Source organism: Scyliorhinus torazame, chromosome 2, assembly GCF_047496885.1.
Source record: "Scyliorhinus torazame isolate Kashiwa2021f chromosome 2, sScyTor2.1, whole genome shotgun sequence".
NCBI lineage: Eukaryota > Metazoa > Chordata > Chondrichthyes > Carcharhiniformes > Scyliorhinidae > Scyliorhinus > Scyliorhinus torazame.
The window spans coordinates 98,640,458-98,667,740 of NC_092708.1; the positions used below are offsets into that span (position 1 = coordinate 98,640,458).

A 27,283-nucleotide genomic window follows, 5' to 3' on the forward strand; every position below is an offset into this window, starting at 1 on the left:
ATACCAGTGTACCTAACACGACAACGAGCAGACAGGATGGGGGAACGGGACAACGAGGGCAGCAGGGGTTTTGGATGACCTCGGTGTGTGTAAGGGAGACTGACCAGGAGTTCAAAAATCGTTATTTACCAACTTCTATATTGGTGACTTGAAAGTATGAATGACAAATTAGGTTTCTTGTATCACCACTGAGCAATAAAACAAATCAGATCCCCAGGGCGTCCTCAGAATAGTGACAGCCCAAGGCCGCCGCCCTCATGACCTCAGAATGGCCGCCGCCGGAACTGATGTATGATCTGCTTCCTGGTGTCCTGACCCCCCTCTCCCACATAAAGACGCCATTACAAGTGGTCGCTGCTATGTTCAGTTAATATTTAAAAGGTGAAATATTCGCACTCTTCTTAAACATCGGTCTGTGCGCGTTGAGGTGGTGTAAGTGTCTTCGCAATTGCTTGTGTCGCCTTTTTAAGAGCGTTTTAATATTTTAAAAAGTTTTAACACCATTGGTACCGGCGGACCGCAGAGAGAGATTCAGTGTTGGGTTTGGGCCTACAGCAGGGGAGGAAGTAGCAGAGCAATAACTGCTGGGGTGTTCTCCGTATTATTCTAAAGAGAGCAGGCTTGCGATTTATACGATGAAAAAACGAAGAACTTTCCTGTGGAAATACTTGTCCATCGATGACAGTTCACGAGTATAAATGCATGTAAACATTTTGGTCTAATCTTAACCATTAGAGCTTGTGGTTTCTTAATTGTGGAAAATGTCACAGCAGAGGTATGAATGTTTTTTTGAGTTGGAGCAAACTGGAACACTGGATGGTTTTCTTCGTGGTAACATTGACGAATAAGGGCATGTTCAAGACATAATATATGGTTCTTTGGTTTTTATTAATGTGCTATTTCTATTTTAAATTCTGACTATCAGGCGAAGAAAACTGAGGAAGTGTGAGTCTGGATTTTCTTTTGGATGCTTTAAAAAGCTCCAAAATAGTATCTGAGGCATATGTGCATACTTGGATGAATTATGCTGGGTGCCATAATGGTGAGGGTGTTGCTGTGTGTCGGAAGCATCTGCTGGATATATACAAAGCAGGCAGATTATGGTGTGTAATGGTGATCTGCCAACAATGGTGCCCTTTTGGTGATCGTTGCGTTAACTAATGCTCCCTAAACCTTTCACATGAACATTGTTAACCAGCAGCAACAGCTGCACCTCCAGCCCCCATTGACTAGTGCTTAAATGTTCCATCGACTATTTGCAGTATTGCTTCAACCTTGCACGTGTTTGCTTTCTGTTGCTGTTTTAAAGTGCAGAAATTTATAAAGAAAGATGTAGTAGATGCCGAAGTGTCTATTGCTGACTTTAAGGCTTCTGTACAGAGAAGTTGCTCCCAGACATGAGTACATTAGTATGCACTGCCCTTGGAATATGGCATGACCATGCAGAGCAGGACAAGATGCTGGAAGACGTGGTTGGAGGGGGATGTCCAAAGTGCTCAGGGATTCTTTAAAAATATTTTTATTAAAGATTTCCATTTTTACAATGCTTTTACATCAAAATCATAGTAGATTTTTATTAAAGATTTTCCATTTTTACAATACAGTTTACATCAAACCCATAGTAGATTACACTCAAAACCCATGCAACAAAAACCCCAATCAACCATACCCACCTATCCACCAAGATAAAAAAACTACAACCAACCACTCAAAGAAGGCAATGAATGGCTGCCATATCTGGTAGAACCCTTCAACTAACCCCCTGATGTTGTACTTTACTTTCTCCAGGTACAAAAATTCCATTAGGTCTCCCAATCATACAGGGGCGCTGGACAGCGAAGAGGACCTCCACCCCACCAAATCCCATCATCTGGCAATCAGTAAGGCAAGGGCAGCTGCCTTCTCTCCCTCCTGTAGCCCCAGCGAGTCCGACGCACCAAACATTGTCAGCAAAGGACATGCCTCCAGCTCAATATTCAGAATCACTGACATGGTGTTGAAGAAGGAGACCCAAAAACGTACCAATTTGGGGCAAGAGCAGAATGTGCGTCTGTGATTAGCCGGCCCCCTAGAACAAAACTTGCTCATGTCTTGTACCTGGTGGGGGGGGAACGTCACTCAACCTAGTTTTGGTCAGGTGGGCCTGTGAACAACTTCAGCTGGATCAGGCCAAGCCATGCACATGAAAATGTGGAGTTCACCCTGCGAAGGGCGTCACTCCACATCTCGTCTACTATAGATCCCAGGTCCTTCTCCCAGTTCACCTTCATTTCATCCACCAAACCCGAGTCCTGGAGACAGAATTCGCCAATAAATACCAGACGTGCTGTCCTCTTCTGACCCTGCCAGCGAGAAGTATCCTTTCCAACAAAGACGCCCATGGTGCCTCAGCGAATGTTGGAAGGCCATCTCCACAAAATTCCTTATCTGGAGGTACCTGAATGAACCCCCCACTCCCTCCCCCAGCTCAAACTGCGTCGTGCATTCCTCCTAGCTGGCAAACTGTCCCTCTATAAACAGATCCCGGAATCTCATCAGCCCCTTCCCACACCCAAAACTTTGCGTCAAATCTTAATGGCTCAAATAAATTATTAGCACAGATAGGGCCCAGCCTCGACACGGCTCCCAAGATTAGAATGCTGCCTGAATAATAATCTTTGTTAGTGTCACAAGTAGGCTTACATTAACACTGCAATGAAGTTGCTTGAAAATGCCTTATTCTTCACATTCTGGCGCCTGTTCGGGTACACTGAGGGAGAATTCAGAATATCCAATTCATCTAACAAGCATGTCTTTTGGGACTTGTGGGAGGAAACCGGAGTGCACGGACAAAATCCATATTGACCCCATGTTAAAATAGCTACAACCACTGGGTTTGAGGAGTACCTAGCTGAAGAAAACGGAAGCAAGGTCATCACCAACGCACCCAGGCTAGACCCTGTAAACTACCTCGCACCCATACGGAATCTGGGTCATTGCAGCACCTTCTCAGCATTGGCCGCCCAATAATAAAGGAAGAAAATTCAACAATACTAGCCCCTCCCCCCGACTCCCTATCCCTTTGAAGAATCATTCTACGAATCCTCTGCGTTTTGCCCACCCATATAAAAGATTAAATCAACCTATATACCCTCCATGAAAATGCTTTAACCAGAGTGAAATCTATTTTCTTTGATTGACATAATGTGAAGCTTTTTTTCTTAGTGACATGTACAGGTTTATTGATTCTTAGTCAATGTCCTGCTGGAAAGGAGTTTTATTATGTCGCACCTGGGACAATTTACACAAATTATTTGCTTTGTCTAACTCCGTGAACGATTAATAGTTGTACACCTTAACACTAAAGGATTAAACCATCATAATTTTCAAATGTAGAAGCATCTAATTCATTTTGTTTAATGCAGCGCTTTATGGGGATGGAGCCCAAATCTTCAAGAATACCCACAAAATTGTCTGTTGGAGCACATAACTCTTTATTGACGCCTTCATCAGGAACAAAGAAGTTGTTCGAGGGTAGATCAAATGGCCTGGGTGATTCGTATGCAACAACAGATACTTCCAAACAAATGGAAAATGAAGTTCAGGTAATGGCCACTTCCATGACAATTGTAGCTAAAAAATAAATACTGCAACAATTTGCAATTATGAAGTATCTTTTTAATGACTAAAAGTTGCTTTGCAGGGTGGGAGACAATAGCTATTATAGAGTTTGGAGATGATTGCTCGATTTAGAAAGATGGTTTTATAAAGGCTATTAAGTATAACAAAGAAGGAATTTTGTAAATGGGAGCACAGGTGCTCTTTTTCACCAGTGATGAAATGCAGAGATGTTCGAAGTTGGTGGATTTAGGAATACGGGAGAGGGCACAATTAGGTGAAGTTGCAGAGGGGAAAGGCCATAAGGGATTTTAAAATGAACGCATTTTTTAATATTCTCGAAGGCCAGTTGAAGGATAAGACCAGAACCAATCTTTCTACATTACAAGCTTATACCTAACCTAACAACCCATGTTTCAATCATGTCAATTTATAGGAGCACAAGTGAATTTCCATTTTTCCCTACCTGCATGCAATTAACAGATTCCCTTTCCTTCTATATCTTATGAACAGGCACCGTCATCGACCTCCAATTTGTCTCCAAACGCCAGTCCCTCCCCTGTCAGCAGATCAATACCCCCCCTCCCCTCCCCAAACAAAATAACAATCCCAACCCCCCTCAACAAACTTATCACCTGCTCACCCCCCCACTGCACTTCCAAGATTTAGCCTGCCCAGTTGGCCTAGTATCCCCCGCCCATGGTGATCCTAACTGATCCTCCTCTTCTCTGCTACCCCGCCTCCCCTTCTTAAAGAGGACTGATTTCACCTTATTGAGACTCGCCTTTTAACCAGTTCCGCACCCAAGTCCTGGTAAATACGCAGCTCGTTGTCTTCCCATATGCAGCTCCTAGTCTGTCTGGCCCACTTCAAGATCTGTTCTTTGTCCAGGAACCAGTGCATTCGTATCATCATCGCCCTTGGCAGCTCACTCCTCAGCGACTTCTTCATAAGCGCCCTGTCCACTTCCCAAGCGTCGAGCAAACGCACCTTCCCCCACCAGCGCCACATATACACCTGCACCCGGTCCCTCACTGCCTTCCAGTAGGCCAACAATCCTCGTGTTCTGCCTGCCCGATCTGTTCTCCAAATCCTGCACTCTCTTGCAGCCTCTTCTAGTGGTCCTTCATCAGCCCCATCTCCGCCGCCATCATGGCTAGCTGCTCCTTGTGCTCAGCAACTGCCTCTTCCACCTTCTGGATCGCCTGGCCCTGGGTTTCCAGCCTCTGCTCCACATGGTAAATCCCCGTCTTAATCGGATCCAGGTAGTCCTTCCTTTGCTGAGCAAATTTCTCCTGGAGAAAGACCTCCAGTTGCTCTGTCAACCACTCGGCTGGCAGCTTTTATCCCTGACCATCTGCTATATTCTCCTGTGCCACAGACTCCACTCCCGTCTTCGACCAACGTTCTCTCCTTTTCAGATCACGTCTTGTCCCCGAATCCATACGCTGGTGGGGAATCCTCCTCTACTTCACCAGTCTCTTGTTTTATCAATCAAATCCACCATAAATTGGGGGAAAAGATCCACCACGAGCGAGAGCTACCAAAATAAGCTACCACTCACTCCATGGCCGCCACCGGAAGTCGGCTGCCAATATTTTTAACACCCTTTTTTTTCCCGTTTGCTTCTCAAGCTAAAGGACGACATTTCTTGTTTTCACCTATAATAATGAAACCAGCTGCACTAGAAAAAACATCAGGAAGATTCGTGAGCCATGGCTAAAAATTATTTGTTTTATATTCATTGTTTGCGTATGCATTTCTCCAGATTTGATAACCATAATAATCGTTTATTGTCACAAGTAGGCTTCAACGAAGTTACTGTGAAAACCCCTATTGTTTTATTTGCTGTAAAACATTTAAATGTTTGATTATCAAACTTAACTGCTTTCATTGTCAAACTTAACTGTAACATATCAAAACTAGTGTCTGATCTGCATGTGCAATAGTTCAAATGACCAGTCAAGCTTTACAATTGTTCTGTCTCCTCTTTAGATATAACATCTTTTTGTGAGGACCTTTTACGATTAATCAGGATGGGAGTGACACTCTTTAAATTGGATTGTTGATTTGAAATTATTCCAATTCTATTCTACTTAATGTTTCAGCTATTATCTTTAAACGCCCCACAAGACTAACTCCCAATGTTTAATTATACTCTAATCCTCTGCAGTAGCACCCCAAAATAAATTATCAACATGCATCCTGAAAATACCTGAAAGTTTTCCTTTTATAATAACAATCAAACATCGCAGATTTGTCTTTTAGTTAAGCACAACCTATTTTCAGCAACTCTGGAAGCAATATTTAAGCTATAGATGTGATGGCTTCTCTTCCGTAGTTTCCTTCTGCTGTCTCTTTGGGTGATTTTAGAAATGATTCTCTCCTGAGAGGTACCACCATGCAGAAATACAGCTTTTATATTGACGACCTCCACTGCCATATATGTAGCCATAGATTACATTTCCAATTTGGGGGGGGGGGGGGAAATAATCATCATTTGAGGATGTTCATAGTAAATTGATAAAGGGGAGTCAGTGTACATAATGTACTTGGATTTTCAGAAGGCTTTTTATAAAATCTCCTATAGGAGGTTGGTTAACAATAGGAGATAATATGCTGGCATGGATTAAGGATTGGCTAATGGGCAGAAAATTGAGTCGGAATATATGGACCATTCCCATGTTGGCAAGCTGTGACTAGTTGGGTACTGCAAGGATCAATAGGTGGGCCCTAGCTGCTTACAATATCAATGATTTGGATATGGAGACCAAATGATCTCCCAAGTTTACGGATGACACAGTTAGGAGGGAACGTCTGTTGAAGATGCAAACTGGCATCAAGAAGATTTGGACAGATTTGGTAAGTGAGCAGGAACATGGCAGATGGAATATAATGCGGATGCAGAGTATTTTTCAAATGGCAATTTGAGAGATGAGGAATTTCTTCAGCCAGAGGGTGGTGAATCTGTGGAACTCTTTGAGAAGGTGACTGAACAGGTAGACGAGGGTAGAGCAGTTGATGTGGTGTATATGGATTTCAGCAAAGCGTTTGATAAGGTTCCCCACGGTAGGCTATTGCAAAAAATACGGAGGCTGGGGATTGAGGGTGATTTAGAGATGTGGATCAGAAATTGGCTAGCTGAAAGAAGACAGAGGGTGGTGGTTGATGGGAAATGTTCAGAATGGAGTACAGTCACAAGTGGAGTACCACAAGGATCTGTTCTGGGGCCGTTGCTGTTTGTCATTTTTATCAATGACCTAGAGGAAGGCGCAGAAGGGTGGGTGAGTAAATTTGCAGACGATACTAAAGTCGGTGGTGTTGTCGATAGTGTGGAAGGATGTAGCAGATTACAGAGGGATATAGATAAGCTGCAGAGCTGGGCCGAGAGGTGGCAAATGGAGTTTAATGTAGAGAAGTGTGAGGTGATTCACTTTGGAAGGAATAACAGGAATGCGGAATATTTGGCTAATGGTAAAGTTCTTGAAAGTGTGGATGAGCAGAGGGATCTAGGTGTCCATGTACATAGATCCCTGAAAGTTGCCACCCAGGTTGATAGGGTTGTGAAGAAGGCCTATGGAGTGTTGGCCTTTATTGGTAGAGGGATTGAGTTCCGGAGTCGGGAGGTCATGTTGCAGCTGTACAGAACTCTGGTACGGCCGCATTTGGAGTATTGCGTACAGTTCTGGTCACCGCATTATAGGAAGGACGTGGAGGCTTTGGAGCGGGTGCAGAGGAGATTTACCAGGATGTTGCCTGGTATGGAGGGAAAATCTTACGAGGAAAGGCTGATGGACTTGAGGTTGTTTTCGTTGGAGAGAAGAAGGTTAAGAGGAGACTTAATAGAGGCATACAAAATGATCAGGGGGTTGGATAGGGTGGACAGTGAGAGCCTTCTCCCGCGGATGGATATGGCTGGCACGAGGGGACATAACTTTAAACTGAGGGGTAATAGATATAGGACAGAGGTCAGAGGTAGGTTCTTTACGCAAAGAGTAGTGAGGCCGTGGAATGCCCTACCTGCTACAGTAGTGAACTCGCCAACATTGAGGGCATTTAAAAGTTTATTGGATAAACATATGGATGATAATGGCATAGTGTAGGTTGGATGGCTTTTGTTTCGGTGCAACATCGTGGGCCGAAGGGCCTGTACTGCGCTGTATTGTTCTATGTTCTATGTTCTATGTAGAAGGCTGTGGAGGCCAAATCACTGAATGTCTTTAAGACCGCGATAGATAGGTTCTTGATTAATAAGGGGATCAGGGGTTATGGGGAGAAGGCAGGAGAATGGGGATGAGAAAAATATCAGCCATGATGGAATATCAGCCACGATGGGCCGAATGGCCCAATTCTGCTCCAATGTCATATGGTCTTGTGGTAAGAGATTAGAAAGTATAGATGTACAAAGGGACCTGGCTCCCTCTTCAAAATGTCACTGAAAGCTAATGTGCAAGTACGCAAGCAATTGGGAAGGCTAATGGAATGCTGGCTTTAATCGCAAGAGGATTTGAATGCAGGAGCAGTGAAGTCCTGCTTCGACTGCATTTGGAGTACTGTGCAGTTTCGGCCCCCTAACCATAGGAACAATATTGCTCCAGAAGAGTGTGACAAATGTTCACCTAATTTGTTCCTGGGGTGGCGCAACTCTCCGATGACGTGAGAACGGGGAAACTGGGCCTCTATTCTCGTGTTTCTAAGAATGAGATGTGATCTCATTCAAATCTATAAAATATTTAAAGGATAGATAGACAGGGTAGATGCAGGTAAAATGTTTTCCCAGATTGGGGAGTCCAGAACCAGGGGTCGCAATTTCAAAATAAAGGGAAGCCACTTGGGAACGAGATGAGGATAATAATTTTTTGTTCTGGGGCTCTGAATCTTTTGAGATTCTCTACCCCAGAGGGCTGTGGATGCTCAGTCATTGAGTGTGTTTAAAGTAGAGATTGACAGATTTCTAAATACCAATGGCCAAAAGAGATATGGGAATAGTGGGGGGTAGCAAAAGACATTGAAATGTATGCGCAGCCATGATCATATTGAATGATGGAGCAGGCTTGATGAGCTGAATGGCCTATTCCTGTTCATAAGATATAGGAGCAGAATTAGACCATTTGGCCCATTGAGTCTGCTCTGCCATTCGATCATGGCTGATCTCAAAGAACAAAGAAAAATACAGCACAGGAACAGGCCCTTCCGCCCTCCTTCTGCCCCTACTCGGACCATATCCCTCTCTTTGCTCTCTTTTCATATGCCCATCCAGATGCCTCTAGTGTTGCTAATGTGCCTGCTTGCACCACATCATTTGGCAGTGCATTCCAGGCACCCACCACTATCTGCATACAAAACGTACTGTGCACATCTCCCTTAAACTTTCCCCCTCTCACTTCAAACCTGTGCCCCCTTGTAATTGACACTTACATCCTTGGAAAAAGCCTCTTTGACTATTCACCCTGTCTATGCCTCCATAATTTTGTATACCTCTATTATGTCTCCCCTCAGCCTCTGTCTTTCCAGTTAAAACAATCCTAGTTTATTCAACCTCTCCTCATAGCCAACATCCTTGTGAACCTTCTTTGCACTCTCTCTAAAGCTTCCACGTCCTTCTGATAATGTGGTGACCAGAACTGCACGCAATACTCCAAATGCAGCCTAACCAGTGTTTTACATAGCTGCAACATGATTTCCCAACTCCTGCACTGCATGCCCTGGCTGTTGAAGGCAAGCTTGTCATATGCCTTCTTAATCACCTTGGCCACCGCTGTTGCCACTTTTAGGGAACTGTGGACCTGTACGCCCAGATCCCTCTGTTCATGTTCCTAATGGTTCTGCCAGTTACAGTGTAATTCATACCTAGAGATTTCTTTACTGAAAGATTGGTCAGAATGTAGAACTTGATACCACCAGATGTAGTTCAGGCAAGTAGCTTAAATGCTTTCAAAACATGGCAGCAGGGTAGCACAGTGGTTAGCATTGTTGCTTCACAGTGCCAGGATCCCCGGATTGATTCCCGGCTTGGGTCACTGTCTGTGCGGAGTCTGCACATTTTCCTTGTGTCTGCGTGGGTTTCCTCTGGGTGCTCCGGTGAATTCGTTTCCCTTCAGTCATGATGAAATAATCAATCGAACACCAAGTTTCTTAATCGTACGTTTATTCTCGGCCGGAGCTACACCACTGTATCTCGGAGAGGTACAACAGCAAGCCGAAGTTAATACATCCAACAGCAGTTTATATACATTTTATGACACTGTTTCATTTCTGAGAACAGCCCCCTGGCATTGCATTCTGTCTGTGCTTTCAGTTCAGTTATAGTTATCTTTAAAGTTAGCAACCATTCCCAAGGCCGTTACTGCAATTTGTCTGGTGCAAAAGCAGAAGTGATTACACAGCTTGCAACAAAAGCCTGTCTTGACATTCCAGCACACAAAGCTCTATCTAACATTTTATTTTCCCATAAAGTTATATTCCATCTTGAGCCAAACTCTGTGTCTGCGTGGGTTTCTTCTGGGTGCTCCGGTTTCCTCCCACAAGTCCCGAAAGACGTGCTGCTAGGTGAATTGGACTTTCTGAATTCTCCCTCTGTGTACCCGAACAAGTGCCACTGGAATGTGGTGACTAGGGGCTTTTCACAGTAGCTTCATTGCAGTGTTAATGTAAGCCTACTTGTGACACTAATGAAGATTATTATTATTCTAGATTTGATCCTCCAAAATATCAGGTCACAGCACTAATCCTCATGGAACACCCCTAGCTACAGATCTCCAGTCTGAAAAATACCCTTCCACCACTACTCTGTCTTCCATAACCAAGCCAGTTCTGTACCCATATAGCCAGCCTACCCCGAATTCCATGTGATTTTAGTTTGTTTCATCCTGGCCTTTACTCCATCCTGCCTGTTCTCCAAACGCTTCAACCTATTACCAATTATAAATCTTGTCTATCTCCTTAAATTTACTCACTGTCCTTGCATCCACCGCACTCTGCGGTAGCGAATGCCACAGATTAACGACCCTTTGGGAGAAGTAGTTTATCTTCAACTCTGTTTTAAATTTGCTACCTCTTATCCTAAGACTGTCCTCTTGTTCTAGAATGCCCCACATCTACTTTACCCATACCAATTATCATTTTGTATACCTCAATTTGATCTCCTCTCATTCTTCTTAACTTGAGAGAGTATTGGTCTAAACTGCTCAATCTCTCTTCAAACCCATCATCTCTGGAATCAACCTAACCAACCTCCTCTGAAAGGCCACCAATGCCTTGTATAGTTGCAACAACACTTCCTTACCTTTTGTACTCTATTCCTTTAGCTATAGACACCAACATTTCATTAGCTTTCTTTATTCTACTCATGTGTTCATTCCTATCTGGATCATCCAGTTAGTCTTCCTAAACCCCTCGCAACTAACCTCGCTTTAACCTTATTCATCCCATAGGCAGCACGGTAGCATTGTGGATAGCACAATTGCTTCACAGCTCCAGGGTCCCAGGTTCGATTCTGGCTTGGGTCACTGTCTGTGCGGAGTCTGCACATCCTCCCCGTGTGTGCGTGGGTTTCCTCCGGGTGCTCCGCTTTCCTCCCACAGTCCAAAGATGTTCAGGTTAGGTGGATTGGCCATGATAAATTGACCTTGGTGTCCAAAATTGCCCTAAGGGTAGGGTGGGGTTACTGGGTTATGGGGATATGGTGGAGGTGTTGACCTTGGGTGCTCTTTCCAAGAGCCGGTGCAGACTCGATGGGCCGAATGGCCTCCTGTACTGTAAATTCTATGAGATATGCAAGGACATCATCAGTACCAATCCACCCAAGTGTCAAGTCTGGTTGCCCCAACTAACTTTTCTCCATGTTTTCTCCAATAGCTTACTTCCTTTGTTTTGGCTCTCATTAGTTTATCTTTGATTATTGGCAGCCACCATGGTTAAAACAAAAATCTGATTCACTAATGGGCTTTAGGGAAGGAAATTTGCCATCCTTATCTGGTTTTGCTGGACTTGCCTGCAATGCCCACATCCGAGGGAAGAATTAAGAAAAAAACTAAACTTCATGACTGGGAAGACATTGGCTTCTAGCTAAAGTCTGCTCTATAGTTTTCATTTCATTGCCTAATCTAGTCAATCAATGACCAGTACTTGCACTTTTTATGTCTGTCAGGACAACTCCCCTCTTGCGATTGGAGAGCCTTTATCTGGCACATGATCCTTTTTTGGCACAAGTTACTTCTGGGTGCACTACTACTGCTCTTTCTTGCTGTCCACTCTTTCACCCCATTCTGCCAATCCATGGACCTCACTTGGTCATCATCAATCAATATTTTAAACTTGCCAGTGTATATTTCTGTACATCCCACAATTGTCACAGCCCTCCATTCATTAGGCCCCTCTGGAATATTTGCACTCACTCTGGAAATTGGTCAGTCAATACTGCCATATATCTGCATCATGATCATTTTCATCACCGTTCTTCAGTCCTTTATCTACTGCCTTCCATTTCTCAGGGTCTACATCACAAAATTCATGAGCATCTGGGGCGCAAGGTGCCTTGTTTACTTATTTCTGCTATTGAGATTTTGTAATCCGTTCTAGTTAATCATGAGGAATGGGCCTTAACAGAGAGTTAGGGTGTCAGGAAACTGGAAAACACATGCTGGTATGCTGGCTACCTTGGTTGAATATGTTCTGCTCCAGGAGCTTTTCTTCACCCTTTAGTTGCCTATTGTCTGTTAGCTTTGTTAATGTGTTGGTTGTGGACCAGGTAGCTCTGCTGCTTCTGGTGTACAGCATGCAACCCTGCTGTACCTTTTATTGGGATAATCCTTTAGTCTAAATTCTTCCTAATGCTACTCTGTTATTTTCTTCCATAGTTCTCGTGGAATCCTGGTTCCTCTTACAAAGGCTATTCTTTCTTGCAGGGATCTCGATTGCACCATATTTCCTGTAGAGACTTTCCCATATCTGAACCAGAACACAGTGAACATATGTTGAAACTATCGACTACGGTTTCAGGACGCAGCACACGAGGATGTGAAGGACCATGGTCCATGGGTTTTTCGGGAAACAGAAATAGAATGGTATATTTTAGATTCAGAAATTGACTTTCATTGTTGCTTAACTGATTAAAGTCACTTAATTTTACAGTAGCATTAACACTTTTAAAATATTTTTTATACAGTTCTCCACACCTGAAGGCTGCCATTTATCTGCACCTTTGCAGTCCAGGATCTACAATGAAACAGATAGACATCCGGGAGCATCTTCACGATTTTTAACACAGCCCCAGAACAGTGATTCCAAGAGGCCTAAACTAGCATCAACATGTTCTAGTAATAGTGCCAATTACTTGAACAACCATTCAGGTATTTTTCTACTCGCTATCCCTTCCATCAGAATTTCATTTGCAATTAGCTCTTCTGCATTAGCTTTTGTGATGTCTAGCATACAGCTCTTGAGGTATATGCTATAATGGAACATGAGTGGCCAAAGATACCTTTTGATACTGTGGCACGGGGCAGCATGCTTTGCTCTGACCTGATACTCAGAACTATAATATCACACTGAGCAGAAGTTTACATTGGGTATATCCAGTAGCTTAGATACTTTCAACAGATGAGCTTCACCATGTGATTCTTGCATAATAGAAAGTACTGCATGGTTAAGCAATGAAGCATTAAAACACCGGTAGCACATAGCAATGGGTGGAAAATTAGATGATGACTTAGTACAAATCTTTGTTCAGGTTATGCTTGAATACAATAAAATGGTATGAAGTTTCTAGTGAATCTTGTTTGGAATATCAGAACTGTCTTGATGTTTATCCCTCGTGTACATTGGCACTTGGAAACCCAATTATTATGTTTGAGATCATATTTGCATTGCGTGTACTAATAATAATAATTTTTAGTGGTGTCACAAGTAGGCTTACATTACAATTGCAATAAAGTTGCTGTGAAAATCCCTACTCGCCGACGCCTGTTCGGGTACACTGGGGGAGAATTCAGAATGTCCAATTCACCTAACAAGCATGTCTTTTGGGACTTGTGGATGGAAATTGAGTGTCTAGAGGAAACCCACGCAGACACTGGGAGAACATGCAGACTTCGCACAGACAGTGACCCAAGCTGGGAATCGAACCCAAGTTCCTGGCACTGTGAAACAACGATGCTAACCACTGTGCTACCGTGCTGCCCACTAATGAAAGCTGATGTTTTATTTTTTCAAGATAGATATAAATCGGAAGACCCACCTTCGTTCATCTGTCCAGAAAAACCCTGAATGAATTTCCTCCGTTTTAACATCCAATTATTTTCACCACTTCTGGAAGCCCACCCCATAGATTGGTCATTCTGAAGACTTCTGACTTTTTCATAAATTTGCCTTTCACTAAATTGTCCCCTGGTCTTACTCTTTTTTTTTTTAGTTAAAAATAATATTTGCCGTTTCCATTCCCTTAACTATTTTGCATATCTGAAAAATCACCACTCGTGACCCACTAAAGGGCTCAAATTTTATCTGGTCTTTCCTGTTAATTATGCCTCTGAATTTAGAACTCCATTGTATGGATCTTGTCGGCATTTCTTCTAGTGTTTGACTGTCTCCTTTATATTCTGCAGAACAAGATTAAGCACTCCAGTTCCCATCTGGCTAGACAGTTTTGTCATAACAACTTTCTTGTGTCCTGCTGTTTAACTGCTTAGTTCTCTATAAGGTCTTTGGTTGCTAATCTAGACCTGTCAACGTGAAATCTTCATCCTTGGTTATTTAGGCACATTCATGGATGACCTGTGTTTCTTTCTTTCCCTGAAACAGAGTATTTTGCATCAAATTTCATCTGCATATTTACATTTTAATTCTCCAATTCCACTGTTCCTTCTAGTTTGATATCTTCTGTAAATTTGTCTACACTTTTATTGAATAAAGGCACCTATTATTTATGTAAGCTAATAGAGTTGAAAGCAACCCCCTCAGATCTAACAGTTCACCGGACATTAATTTCTCTAACAAGCACTCATTTTATCCTACAACTAACTTGCCTATTCCCAAGAACCAGTTGCTATGAGGTTGTGTGAAGTTGGAATCTTACTTTGATTTTTGATTTTTCAATGAGTATTAGTGGACAGCTTAGCTTGGAGGGAAGGAGTGAGAAGGGGAAAAGGAAGCTATTAAATTGAGTTTAATCCAGTGCTTGCCATGTATCATAGATTATCATAGAATTTACAGTGCAGAAGGAGGCCATTCGACCCATCGAGTCTGCACCGGCTCTTGGAAAGAGCACCCTACCCAAGGTCAACACCGCCACCCTACCCCCATAACCCAGTAACCCCACCCAACACCAAGGGCAATTTTGAACACCTAAGGGCAATTTATCATGGCCAATCCACCTAACCTGCACATCTTTGGACTGTGGGAGGAAACCGGAGCACACCGGAGGAAACCCACGCACACACGGGGAGGATGTGCAGACTCCGCACAGACAGTGACCCAAGCTGGAATCGAACCTGGGACCCTGGAGCTGTGAAGCAATTGTGCTATCCACAAGGCTACCGTGCTGCCCCAGATACTTGTATCTGCAGGTATACAAAACTGTCGGCACCGTCAATACTTTTTTCTTTTTGGCATTATCTGAAAGATTTGAAATAAATTATTGTAGTTCAATTTGAGATTTTTCACGTTTTAGTTTCCTTGTAGTTCGAAGTGCTATGGCCTTGGAAAAATTTAGAATTCCATCTATATATGATCCCGACCAACCTGAAAACCAAGCTGATTTTTCAAAAAGTGTCTTGCAATTCTGCATTTTTGTGTTTTTGTGTAGTCTAGTTGTATCACCTTAGAACCAATGAAAAATTAAATGTTACTGCTAAATCTGTAAGTTTGTGACTAATATCTGTAGCTATCATGTCTCAGCACCTAAAACCTTATTACTGTCCCAACTTTATTGCAGTTTCTCTCTATGTTTATTTACCTAGTTGAAAGAAAATGCTTTCCACAAACTGAATTTGTCACATTTTAAATTAGCTATTCATGGCAACTAATTCTATAGGCATCCTATTATCAAGTAGTTGCACTTGCAGGCCTCCAAATGAGTTTGCCATTTTATTTGCTCTTTACGTGTTTTAATTTTTTGGTGCTTCAAGGTCTTCACTCCCACATTGGCAATTCCACCCCATCATAATGCTTCATTGTTGGGTTAGGGTCAACTATCTCCTTTTAAGCTAGCTCATGTCTTTTCCACTTGCTTCCCATATTCTACCCAAAGCCCAAGTCTGCTATTGCATCTTAGTCTGACCTGCATTTTGGTATTCTACTGACTTCCTTGCTCCCACATCAATTTGCCTCCTTTTTCATTTTTTGCTGTTAAACCAGAGCCATGGTTTGGAAAGCACAATGAGTGCTTATATTGTACTATTTGCAGGGGTGCCTCGGAGTTTTGGAGAGAGCAGATAGTGAGGAATTAGCTCGAGAGAGAGAGAGAGAGAGGGTGAGGGAATCGTCACTGTCACCAATGGAGAAAATAGATATAGTAGGTATGTGGGAGTAATGGCAGGTTGAAAAGTGTGACAAATAAGATGGGTATTGGAGGCATTATTTTTAGTGCATTAGTATTATCCATTAAAAGCAATTCTTAAATATTCATATTTATTTTAGAGACAAATCATAGCAGGAAAGAGTTTCTCAAATATTTTAATATTGGAGCATTATCTTAAGAGAAATGTACTAATTTAGGCTTTCTTTGGTAGAAAAAGGTGTTTAACAGTACTGAATATGAAGAATGAGCTAAGAATGTAGAAATGGGTGAGGGAAGTAAATTAAATGTAGAAAATGTGCATTTAATTGTGTTCTCTTAACTAGATATTCCTCTATGCATTACTGTGCACATATCAAATGTTGACAAGTTTAATTGTCTTGCTTTTCCTTGATTTCAGGTGAACGTTAGTTGTATAATTTAATCTGGATATTTGACTGTAATTTGGGGCATATATGATGTCTTAATAGTAATTTTGAAGTTTTCATGAAAGCATAAAGTTCAAAAGGAAATTGGTTTCTGCATATGAGCATTTTCTATGTTCTCATGTTCCATGTTTCAGAGGTAGGGTTTGATTTGGGATCATTTTTTAAAACTCCTTTGTAGACAGCACACCAAAACAGTCAATGTTTCTAAATCCCACAGCTGGTCAAGGGGCATCAGAAAAGGACAAGTTGGCATCAAAAAAGGACAAGTTATGATATTTCTACTTTCATAAAGATCGTCTAACATGTATACAAATTAGGAGCAGAGATAGGCCAACACATTATGAGCAGAGGTAGGCCACTCGGCCCATCGAGCCTACTCTACCATTCAACTTGCACGTGTGCGCGCTCGCTCTCTCCTTTTCTTTTCTCCTCTTCTCTTTTTTTTTCTCCTCTTCTCTTCTCCTTTTCTCCTCTTCTCTTTTCTCTCCTCTCCTCTTCTCTTTTCTCTTCTTCTCTTCTTCTCTTCTTCTCTTTTCTCTTCTTCTCTTCTTCTCTTCTCTCTTCTCTCTTCTCTTCTCCTCTTCTCTTCTCTTTTCTCTTCTCTTCTCTTCTCTTCCCCCCCCCCCCCCTTTTGTATGTTTTCAATCAAGTTGCCTCCAGTGGACACAAGTCCAACCTTTCCTCATCAGCCAACCTGACACAGTACTCCATATGTGGTTTACGAGTGTCCTCATCAGACAACCTGACAGTACTCCCTATGTGGTTTACGAGTGTCCCATGTCATTCTATTAGTTTTCCTGATTACTTGCTCTACCTATATACTAGCCTTTTGTGAGGGGCAGCACAGTTGCTTCACAGATCCAGGGACCCAGGTTCGATTCCCGGCTTGGGTCACGGTCTGTGCGGAGTCTGCACGTTCTCCCCATGTCTGCGTGGGTTTCCTCCGGATGCTCCGGTTTCCTCCCTCCGTCCAAAGATGTGCAGGTTAGGCTAAATTGACTAATAGGTTGGATGGGGTTACTGAGATACAGGGATAGGGTGGAGGTGTGCTTGGGCAGGGTTCTCTTTCCAAGGGCCGGTGCAGACTCGATGGGCCAAATGACGACCTCCTACACTGTAAATTCTATGATTCATGCACCGGGATACCTGAATCTCGTACCTCTGCAATCTCTCATTATTTAAATAATTGTTTTATTCTTCCTACATATTGTACTCCATTTGCCAGATGTTTACCCACTCACAACTTATCTGTCTTTTGTGGCCTCCTTATGTCCTCTTCACAATCTACTTTCCTGTGTTGTTTGCAAATTTAGCAACCATACCATTGGTCCCTTCTATTAAGTCACTTTTATATAAATTGTAAGAAGTTGCAGATAACCAGGTATTTGGTGTGGTTGGAAAAATAAAGAAAAAGGGAAGACTGACCAAGAACTGGGCATTTAACATAAGAACTAGGAACAGGAGTAGGCCATCTGGCCCCTCGAGCCTGCTCCGCCATTTAATGAGATCATGGCTGATCTTTGTGGACTCAGCTCCACTCTCTGGCCCGTACACCATATCCCCGAATCCTTTTATTCTTTAGTTTGCATCTTTCTCAATTTCAAGTACCAAAACGCTTTACAGCCAATCAAGTACTTTTTCAAGTGGTTCACTGTTCTGATGCAGAAAAACAACATACATTTTGTGCACAGTAAGGTCCCACAAACAGCAATATCATATCTAGATTTTATTTTAGGTGTTGGTTGAGATTTAATTATTGGTCAAGCCACTGGGGAGAACTTTCCCAAAACTTCATATTGTGATTGTGGGAACCTTTACACCTACCTGAGAGGGCAGAAGGGGCCTCAGTTCAGTATCTCATCTGAAACGCTGTATCTGTGACCATCGTAACATAGAAAATAGGAGAAGGAGGAGGCCATTCGGCCCATGGTGCCTGCTCCACCATTCGTTATGTTCATGACTTATCATCCAACTCAATAGCCTAATCCCACTTTCCCCTCATATTCTTTGATCCCGTTCGCCCTAAGTGCTGTATGTAACTGCTCCTTGAAAACATGCAATGTTTTGGCCTCAATTACTTCCTGTGGTGATTAATTCCACAGACTCACCACTCTGGGTGAAGAAATGTTTCCTCATCTCTCCTAAATGGTCTACCCTGTAACCTCAGACTGTGACCCCTGGTTCTGGACACCCACCATTGGGAAAATCCTTCTAGCATCTAGTTCTCTTAGAATTTATAGGTTTCTGAGATCCCCCCCCCCCCCCTCATTCAGTTAATTCTTCTGAACTCCAGCGAATACAATCCTAACCAATTCAATCTTTCTTCAGATGTCAGTCCCGCCATCCCAGGAATCAGCCTGATAAACCTTTACTGCACTCCCTCTAGAGCAAGAACATCCTTCCTCACATAAGGAGACCAAAACTGCACACAATATTCCAGCTGTGGCCTCACCAAGGCCTTGTATAACTGCAGCAAGGCATCCCTGCTCCTGTACTCTAATCCTCTCACTGCAGGCCAAAATGCCATTTACTGCTTGCTGTACCTGCATGCAGAACTCCCTCAGTAATGCACTGACGTGTCAGACAAGATTTTGTGAAGTCCTTTGGAGTTGGGACCTGAACCCATAACCACCTTATTCGGAGGCAAGAGTGCGTGAAAAGGGAGATGGTGTTTAATCTCCCAATTGCTAATTCACATTTGAGTTCACGCAGACCTATGGAATGAACAAAGTAGGGAAGGGGTGGTGAAAAGACGAGGTCCTCAAACAAGAAAAGAATGAAAAATGAAGAAAATAATAAAAGTCTGTGAATGAGACTTTGGTGGCGTAATGTAGGGGGAAGCCCCTCCCCCTCTTCTCCCCCTCTTCCGCCCCCCCTCCCCCTCTTCCGCCCCCCCTCCCCCTTGTCCGTCCCCCCCTCCCCCTCGTCCGTCCCCCCCTCCCCCCCTCCCCCTCGTCCGCCCCCCCCCCCTCCCCCTCGTCCGCCCCCCCCTCCCCCTCGTCCGCCCCCCCCTCCCCCTCGTCCGCCCCCCCCTCCCCCTCGTCCGCCCCCCCTCCCCCTCGTCCGCCCCCCCTCCCCCTCGTCCGCCCCCCCTCCCCCTCGTCCGCCCCCCCTCCCCCTCGTCCGCCCCCCCCTCCCCCTCGTCCGCCCCCCCTCCCCCTCGTCCGCCCCCCCCTCCCCCTCGTCCGCCCCCCCCTCCCCCTCGTCCGCCCCCCCCTCCCCCTCGTCCGTCCCCCCCTCCCCCTCGTCCGTCCCCCCCTCCCCTTCCGTCCCCCCATCCCCCTCTTCCGTCCCCCCCTCCCCCTCGTCCGTCCCCCCCTCCCCCTCGTCCGTCCCCCCCTCCCCCTCGTCCGTCCCCCCCTCCCCCTCGTCCGTCCCCCCCCCCTCCCCCTCGTCCGTCCCCCCCCCCTCCCCCTCGTCCGTCCCCCCCCCCTCCCCCTCGTCCGTCCCCCCCCCCCTCCCCCTCGTCCGTCCCCCCCTCCCCCTCGTCCGTCCCCCCCCTCCCCCTCGTGTGTCCCCCCTCCCCCTCGTGTGTCCCCCCCTCCCCCTCGTGTGTCCCCCCCTCCCCCTCGTGTGTCCCCCCCTCCCCCTCGTGTGTCCCCCCCCTCCCCCTCGTGTGTCCCCCCCTCCCCCTCGTGTGTCCCCCCCCTCCCCCTCGTGTGTCCCCCCCCTCCCCCTCGTGTGTCCCCCCCCTCCCCTTCGTGTGTCCCCCCCTCCCCCTCGTGTGTCCCCCCTCCCCCTCGTGTGTCCCCCCCTCCCCCTCGTGTGTCCCCCCCTCCCCCTCGTGTGTCCCCCCCTCCCCCTCGTGTGTCCCCCCCTCCCCCTCGTGTGTCCCCCCCTCCCCCTCGTGTGTCCCCCCCTCCCCCTCGTGTGTCCCCCCTCCCCCTCGTGTGTCCCCCCCCTCCCCCTCGTGTGTCCCCTCCTCCCCCTCGTGTGTCCCCCCCTCCCCCTCGTGTGTGTCCCCCCCTCCCCCTCGTGTGTGTCCCCCCCTCCCCTCGTGTGTGTCCCCCCCCTCCCCTCGTGTGTGTCCCCCCCTCCCCTCGTGTGTGTCCCCCCCTCCCCTCGTGTGTGTCCCCCCCTCCCCCTCGTGTGTGTCCCCCCCTCCCCCTCGTGTGTGTCCCCCCCTCCCCCTCGTGTGTGTCCTCCCCCTCCCCCTCGTGTGCCCCCCCCTCCCCCTCGTGTGTCCCCCCCTCCCCCTCGTGTGTCCCCCCCTCCCCCTCGTGTGTCCCCCCCTCCCCCTCGTGTGTCCCCCCCTCCCCCTCGTGTGTCCCCCCTCCCCCTCGTGTGTCCCCCCCTCCCCCTCGTGTGTCCCCCCTCCTCCTCGTGTGTCCCCCCCTCCCCCTCGTGTGTCCCCCCTCCCCCTCGTGTGTCCCCCCCTCCCCCTCGTGTGTCCCCCCCTCCCCCTCGTGTGTCCCCCCCTCCCCCTCGTGTGTCCCCCCCTCCCCCTCGTGTGTCCCCCCCTCCCCCCTCGTGTGTCCCCCCCTCCCCCTCGTGTGTCCCCCCCTCCCCCTCGTGTGTCCCCCCCTCCCCCTCGTGTGTCCCCCCCTCCCCCTCGTGTGTCCCCCCCTCCCCCTCGTGTGTCCCCCCCTCCCCCTCGTGTGTCCCCCCCTCCCCCTCGTGTGTCCCCCCCTCCCCCTCGTGTGTCCCCCCCTCCCCCCTCGTGTGTCCCCCCCTCCCCCTCGTGTGTCCCCCCCTCCCCCTCGTGTGTCCCCCCCTCCCCCTCGTGTGTCCCCCCCTCCCCCTCGTGTGTCCCCCCCTCCCCCTCGTGTGTCCCCCCCTCCCCCTCGTGTGTCCCCCCCTCCCCCTCGTGTGTCCCCCCCTCCCCCTCGTGTGTCCCCCCCTCCCCCTCGTGTGTCCCCCCCTCCCCCTCGTGTGTCCCCCCCTCCCCCTCGTGTGTCCCCCCCCTCCCCCTCGTGTGTCCCCCCCCTCCCCCTCGTGTGTCCCCCCTCCCCCTCGTGTCTCCCCCCCTCTTGTTCCTGAAGTTTGTGGTTAACTTCATTTGAACTACATGGAAAACCAAAGCCATGGGATGTCAACTAAACTGGTAAGATGAGGGCCATACTTACAGACAGAATGGAGGTATTCAGTGTTCAGTGAAACAGTCAAACTAAATGCCATCTTGCATATAAGGAGCATTTTGGTCCTGAATATTGAGGTGGGAGGATTTTCTGGGCAAGTGTTACATCTGCATAGTGCTTGCAGTTTCATTCAAGATATGGGCACACGGCTGAAAGTCAGGAAGAATAGTAAAAGTTCACTTGGCTGTGAAGAGATGAGGGAAAGCCTAGGAAGGATTAGATGCCCAGGTGAAAGCAAGAGATGGAATAAAATTGTCTATATTGGAATGATAGCAGGAAGCAGCAACGATACAGTCATCAGTAGAAGGAAGTAATCAGTGGGAGGTGGGGTAATGTTTGGAGCAAGGGGATGGCGGGGTGCTGAGGAAATTTGGAGAAAAGGTATTCTACATAGTTAAAGCACTGCGAGCTGGCTAAGTGGAGGCAGGCTCATCCCTGACATTACTATGGTGTGCAGGGAGTCTGCCCTCTGCATGTGATCGAACCCTAGGACTCTGCTCTAGCAAAATGGGTGTTGCATGTTACAAATCTCTTTCCTTAAAACTTACTGAGTATCTACAGATTTTTGTTAATATGACAGTTGAATTGGAAGCTTGGAAAGTAGAATCTGGAGTATTACATCTAATATGGATTGATGGATTAAATGCAGAATGACATTTCATTTCACTTTGCGGGCCTTTTTCTAGTCTGTTTTCAGTCTTGACTATTTTCTAATCCATTGATTCTGAAGAGCAAATACCTTGAGACCTGCATGAGCTATTTTGGTCAATCAAGTGGGTTGAATAACAACTGTTGAGGAGCTCTCTGTATGTCTCCAAGCATAGCTCCGTACATAGCTGGCTCTGTTTTACCCGCCAAAATCTATTGTGACTAGATAGTTTTCTGTAATGCAGTAATTACTGTCAGCTGTTCATTATAAACTAAAATATTTAGTTGGTTGAGATAGCAAACACGAGTGATTGTGGTTAGTACTCTTCCTTTGTTTAATTAACAAAGCGATTGGCTAGTTGTGTGGTTTCCCTTAGTTTTTAAAAAAATAAGTAAAATAGTCTATAGCTTATGGTTTGTATTCCAAATTGTCTATAGATTTATATTGGTTTGTATTCCATATCCCGCTTCAAAACGTGTTTATCAGGCATTTTTTTGTTTCTCAGATACGACGTGGCGGTGTACTCAGTTTCCAAGACCATCAGTGCAATTCAGTTCCACATCTAGAAGTGAAGGAATCGAGTCCAATGCTGAAGAAGGTGGTATAATAATCTTTATTGTCACAAGTAGGCTTACATTAACACTGCAATGAAGTTTCTGTGTAAAAGCCCCTAGTCGCCACATTCCGGCGCCTGTTCGGGTGCATGGAGGGAGAATTCAGAAGGTCCAATTTTTTTTTTTTTTATATATAAAAAAAAAAAAATTTAAGAGTACCCAATTATTTTTTTCCAAATTATGGGGCAATTTAGCGTGGCCAATCCACATACCCTGCACGTTTTTGGGGCGAAACCCACGCAAACACGGAGAATGTGCAAAGTCTACACGGACGGTGACCCAGAGCCGGGGTCGAACAAGGGATCCCGGCGCCGTGAGGCAGCAGGGCTAACCCACTGCGCCACCGTGCTGCCCCAGAATGTCCAAATTACCTTACAGTACGTCTTTCGGGACTTATGGGGGACTTATGAGCACCCGGAGGAAACCCATGCAGACACAGGGAAAACATGCAGACTGCACAGACAGTGACCCAAGCCGGAATTCTAACCTGGGACCCTGACGCTGTGAAGCAACAGTGCTAACCACTGTGCTACCGTGGTGATGACTTGTCATAGGAATATCAATAATAATAATCGCTTATTGTCACAAGTAGGCTTCAATGAAGTTACTGTGAAAAGCCCCTAGTCACCACATTCTGGCACCTGTTCGGGGAGACTGGTGATGTCTTATACTCTTTTCATAATTGCGTAACTGAACTTGGATTGGATATAATTCCCACCTAGATATTTTCTATTACTGGTGAATTTGAACCAGGCCACTCAGTTTTGTCTCAAACTCCAACAGGTATTTTAAACAAATATAACATTTGCATTTTCACTAGAATCACAATTTGCATTACTGGTACAGGGATGAAGGAAGATTTGCATTCTTATACTCTCGAGGGTTTGTTTAATTTTTAGTATATTTTCCTACTTCAGATCTTGAAGATAGAGTTTTATCGTCCTATGAACAAGGTGCAAGACCGAGGGACACATTGCTTGGATCTTTGAGGCGCACCACAACAAACTTGAGTCGAGCACTTTCCTTGCCTTCAGAGAGTCGACCTGTATTCACAAGAGACTCTAACAGAAATTCTTCTGGGTCATCTAGCAGCAGTTCCATTACAAACGTTGAAGTGATACCACAAAGAAGTATGGAGTGCGGTTTTGTGCATAGTAGACCTGGATCAGGAGCTTCGGAATCCGTAACCTCCGATAGGAGGAATATATCTGTGTTGCAACCAAGACCGCTAAATAACTTTGCAGCAGAATCTAGCAGCAGGTGCAGACCTAGACAGCTTTTGTCCCGTCTGGCATCCACTATGTCTTCAACGTTTTCTGGTAGCCGCAGATCCAACCAGGGGCATTCAAGTGTACGATCATTTGAAACAACCCATTCCTTTGGGCATTCAGATAACATGTCATTAGGTGGAAGGCCTGAAAATTATGTGCAGGCTAATAGCACGGCCAGACCCGATGCCGCTAATTTTGCAAACAATCAATCCTCTGAAACATCTCAGGGATTTGGATTTTTGAGATGGAGGAGACCAGGAGCACCAAACGTTTCACAGTCTCAAAACATTAATGGAGGTGTAGAAAGTTTGGTAAATTCAAGGTCCGGTTATTCCGAAAATAGAAATAATGCTTCATGGTTATCCTCATCATTACGAAACCGGTGCACCCCTCTCTTCAACAGAAGGAGAAGAGAAGGAAGAGACGAAACTGCACGAATGGCTGCTGCATCTAACAGTACCACAGATGAAGCTCGGGTCGATCGCTCGCCAGTCCTCCAAAGAGAAGTTGGAACACGTGAAAACTTGAGCCGGGAACAACCACGTGTTATCCAGGGTGCAACTGCAGCTTCGTCGGGGGCATTGACTGCCACCACTACAGGCAGCTCCACTTTTTGCACTCCAACATCTATACCAGAGAGTCCCCGTGGCAGTAGCAGTTCTGGAATTGCAGGGATGTTTCCTAATTCAGTCATACGCCTTACTATGCCATATGGCCTTGGAGATGAATACTCTGATGATATACTCATAGCAGTAGACTTTGCAAGTCCATCTAGAAATAATGACGCTCAAGAAAAACAGAAAACTGAATGTACATCTTCAAGGGATCCAGAAAAACTCAGAAAATTACAAGAAAGGTATATTTTATGTGTTTCTCAAAAACCCTGCTTGTCATTTTTTCTTCGCATCAATTTATTAAGCTACTAGGAAACGTTTTATTAAGTTTCAACTGATTTGGATTTCACTTGCTTTGTTAACCTACATGTGTGTTCTCTAGGAAATTTCCTTTCCTTGTGGGGGAGATGTTATGTATGATGTGAGTAGTGTTGTTTATGAGAGATCCATACCCCAGACAGCAGCATCGAGCAGGAAGAGAAAGTAATGGCTATCTTTGTGGGAGCTGGTTGAGTTTGGAAATCGAGGGAAGAATAGAAGTCTTTCAGAAGACTTGAGTGACTGGTTTGTTTTGGAAGCAAGCATCTTGAGGCTTGAATGATGAGCGCTAGATAAGCAAGGGTTTTGTATGCCTTTCTTTCCCTATGTATTCTGCACATTGATAGGATAAAATCACAATAATGATTCAACAAAGTTTTTTACGGTTGCTATCGTGGATTTACAGTGACCATATCAAGTTGACTGTCCATTTGATACCTTTTATTGTCTATGTGGGCAAGTTCCCTTGGTTTGAAACACAAAATGAAGTTATGTTTTTGCACTGAACAAGTTTTGATCATGTTGATTTCTGGCATTGAAACATGGACCAGAAAATACAATGCTAAATCACATATTTGTATCTTCCCTATATGGTGTTTTGTGCTCTATCATTCACACTTTGGCCTCATAAAATTGCTCACCTGAAATTGCTATTTTCCCCTGCGATTTCATCTGCTTTCAGAAACTAAGTGATTTTAGTATGCATTTGTTCCTACTCAATTGAAATTTACAGGAAGAGTTTTAAACATGGTTAATTGAATTTCTTGCGATGACACATGTTTGGAATTGAAGTGTTAATTTTGAGAAGAACAACGTGCCATTATGCCCCCTCAAATTGACCAAGAAACTTCTGCTTAACAATGTACAGTGCAGGTAATTGTAAGGTGGAAATAGAAAATTTGATGTCAGATTGCTGGTATTCTGACTCTTTGCATTTGGAAGAGCAAGGGAATTATTAGAATCCCAATCCAGACCCCAACAGTGGCCACGATATTGGACGGAAACCCCAATATTTTCGTTTTTCATTTTGTAAGACTATGCAGAAAGAATACCTCACTCCAGGAGTGAATGCACAAAGAAATAGGAATTTGGTATTTTAAAACAAAAATTATTAACTCATGCTAATAACCTCTCTAACATCACTCCCGAAAATAGTTTACAATTATTTCTTAAGCAAAAGCATTCAATACAGTAAATACAATATCCTTCATTACGATCTCAATTTCCAATTAAACAACAAGAAAAAAAAACAATCTATATTAATGCATTTTAAAACCCAATGGCACAGAGCAATCCTTGCTTTCCAGAACAGATTTGGCTCCTGTTAGAACCCCTGCAGAGTCTGGTCAAAGAGCTGTTTCAACTGGCTTGTTTCACCTTCTTCGTTATCCTAAGGGCATTCAAATGGTCATTGGATAGACATATGGATGATAAGGGAATAGTGTAGATGGGCTTTAGAGTGGTTTACCAGGTCGGCCCAACATTGAGTGCCGAAGGGACTGTACTGCGCTGTAATGTTCTATGTACTATATTTATTTACATAGAATTTACAGTGCAGAAGGAGGCCATACGGCCCATCGAGTCTGCACCGGCTCTTGGAAAGAGCACCCCGCCCAAGGTCAACACCTCCACCCTATCCCCATAACCCAGTAACCCCACCCAACACTAAGGGCAATTTTGGACACTAAGGTCAATTTATCATGGCCAATCCACCTAACCTGCACATCTTTGGACTGTGGGAGGAAACCGGAGCACCCGGAGGAAACCCACGCACACACGGGGAGGATGTGCAGACTCCGCACAGACAGTGACCCAAGCCGGAATCAAACCTGGGACCCTGGAGCTGTGAAGGAATTGTGCTATCCACAATGCTACCGTGCTACTATGTTTTGTCTGCACTGCTTTAAATACTTTCAATCTTTTTTAACTATCCTACTGTGAGAGCAAGCTACTTCTGTTCTAAAGGGTAGTGAGATCAAAACTCCACTCAGAAGCTTTCTCAAATGTTTGAATACCGTTGCTCTACGCAGCACTAACCTCATCTCCCCAGGCTGAAAGCACATGGACTCCCCCCTCGTCAAACAAGTGCATTAGCCCAGGCTTTTTAGAATAGAAGATAGAATGTCTACAATGCAGAAGGAGGCTGTTTGACCCATTGAGTGCACCGACCCTATCTCCTTAACCCAGCCTAATCTTTTTG

At 45.3% G+C, this 27,283-nt stretch overlaps 1 protein-coding gene across 3 annotated transcripts in view; it reads left to right on the plus strand.

Moving 5' to 3' along the window:
- The first annotated feature begins 247 nt into the window (after positions 1 to 247).
- Positions 248 to 27,283, plus strand: part of marchf7 (membrane-associated ring finger (C3HC4) 7) — a 39,916-nt gene continuing 12,880 nt past the window's right edge. The window contains exons 1-6 of one of the 3 annotated variants that reach the window (XM_072474690.1): positions 248 to 381; positions 3,405 to 3,584; positions 12,504 to 12,662; positions 12,764 to 12,947; positions 22,772 to 22,864; positions 23,798 to 25,007. In XM_072474690.1, coding sequence (XP_072330791.1) covers positions 3,411 to 3,584; positions 12,504 to 12,662; positions 12,764 to 12,947; positions 22,772 to 22,864; positions 23,798 to 25,007 — 1,820 coding nt within the window. In that variant the 5' untranslated portion in view covers positions 248 to 381; positions 3,405 to 3,410. Of the gene's footprint in view, positions 433 to 3,404; positions 3,585 to 12,503; positions 12,663 to 12,763; positions 12,948 to 22,771; positions 22,865 to 23,797; positions 25,008 to 27,283 lie in introns of all 3 variants that reach the window. The other 2 variants (XM_072474700.1, XM_072474711.1) reach the window with 2 other exon arrangements.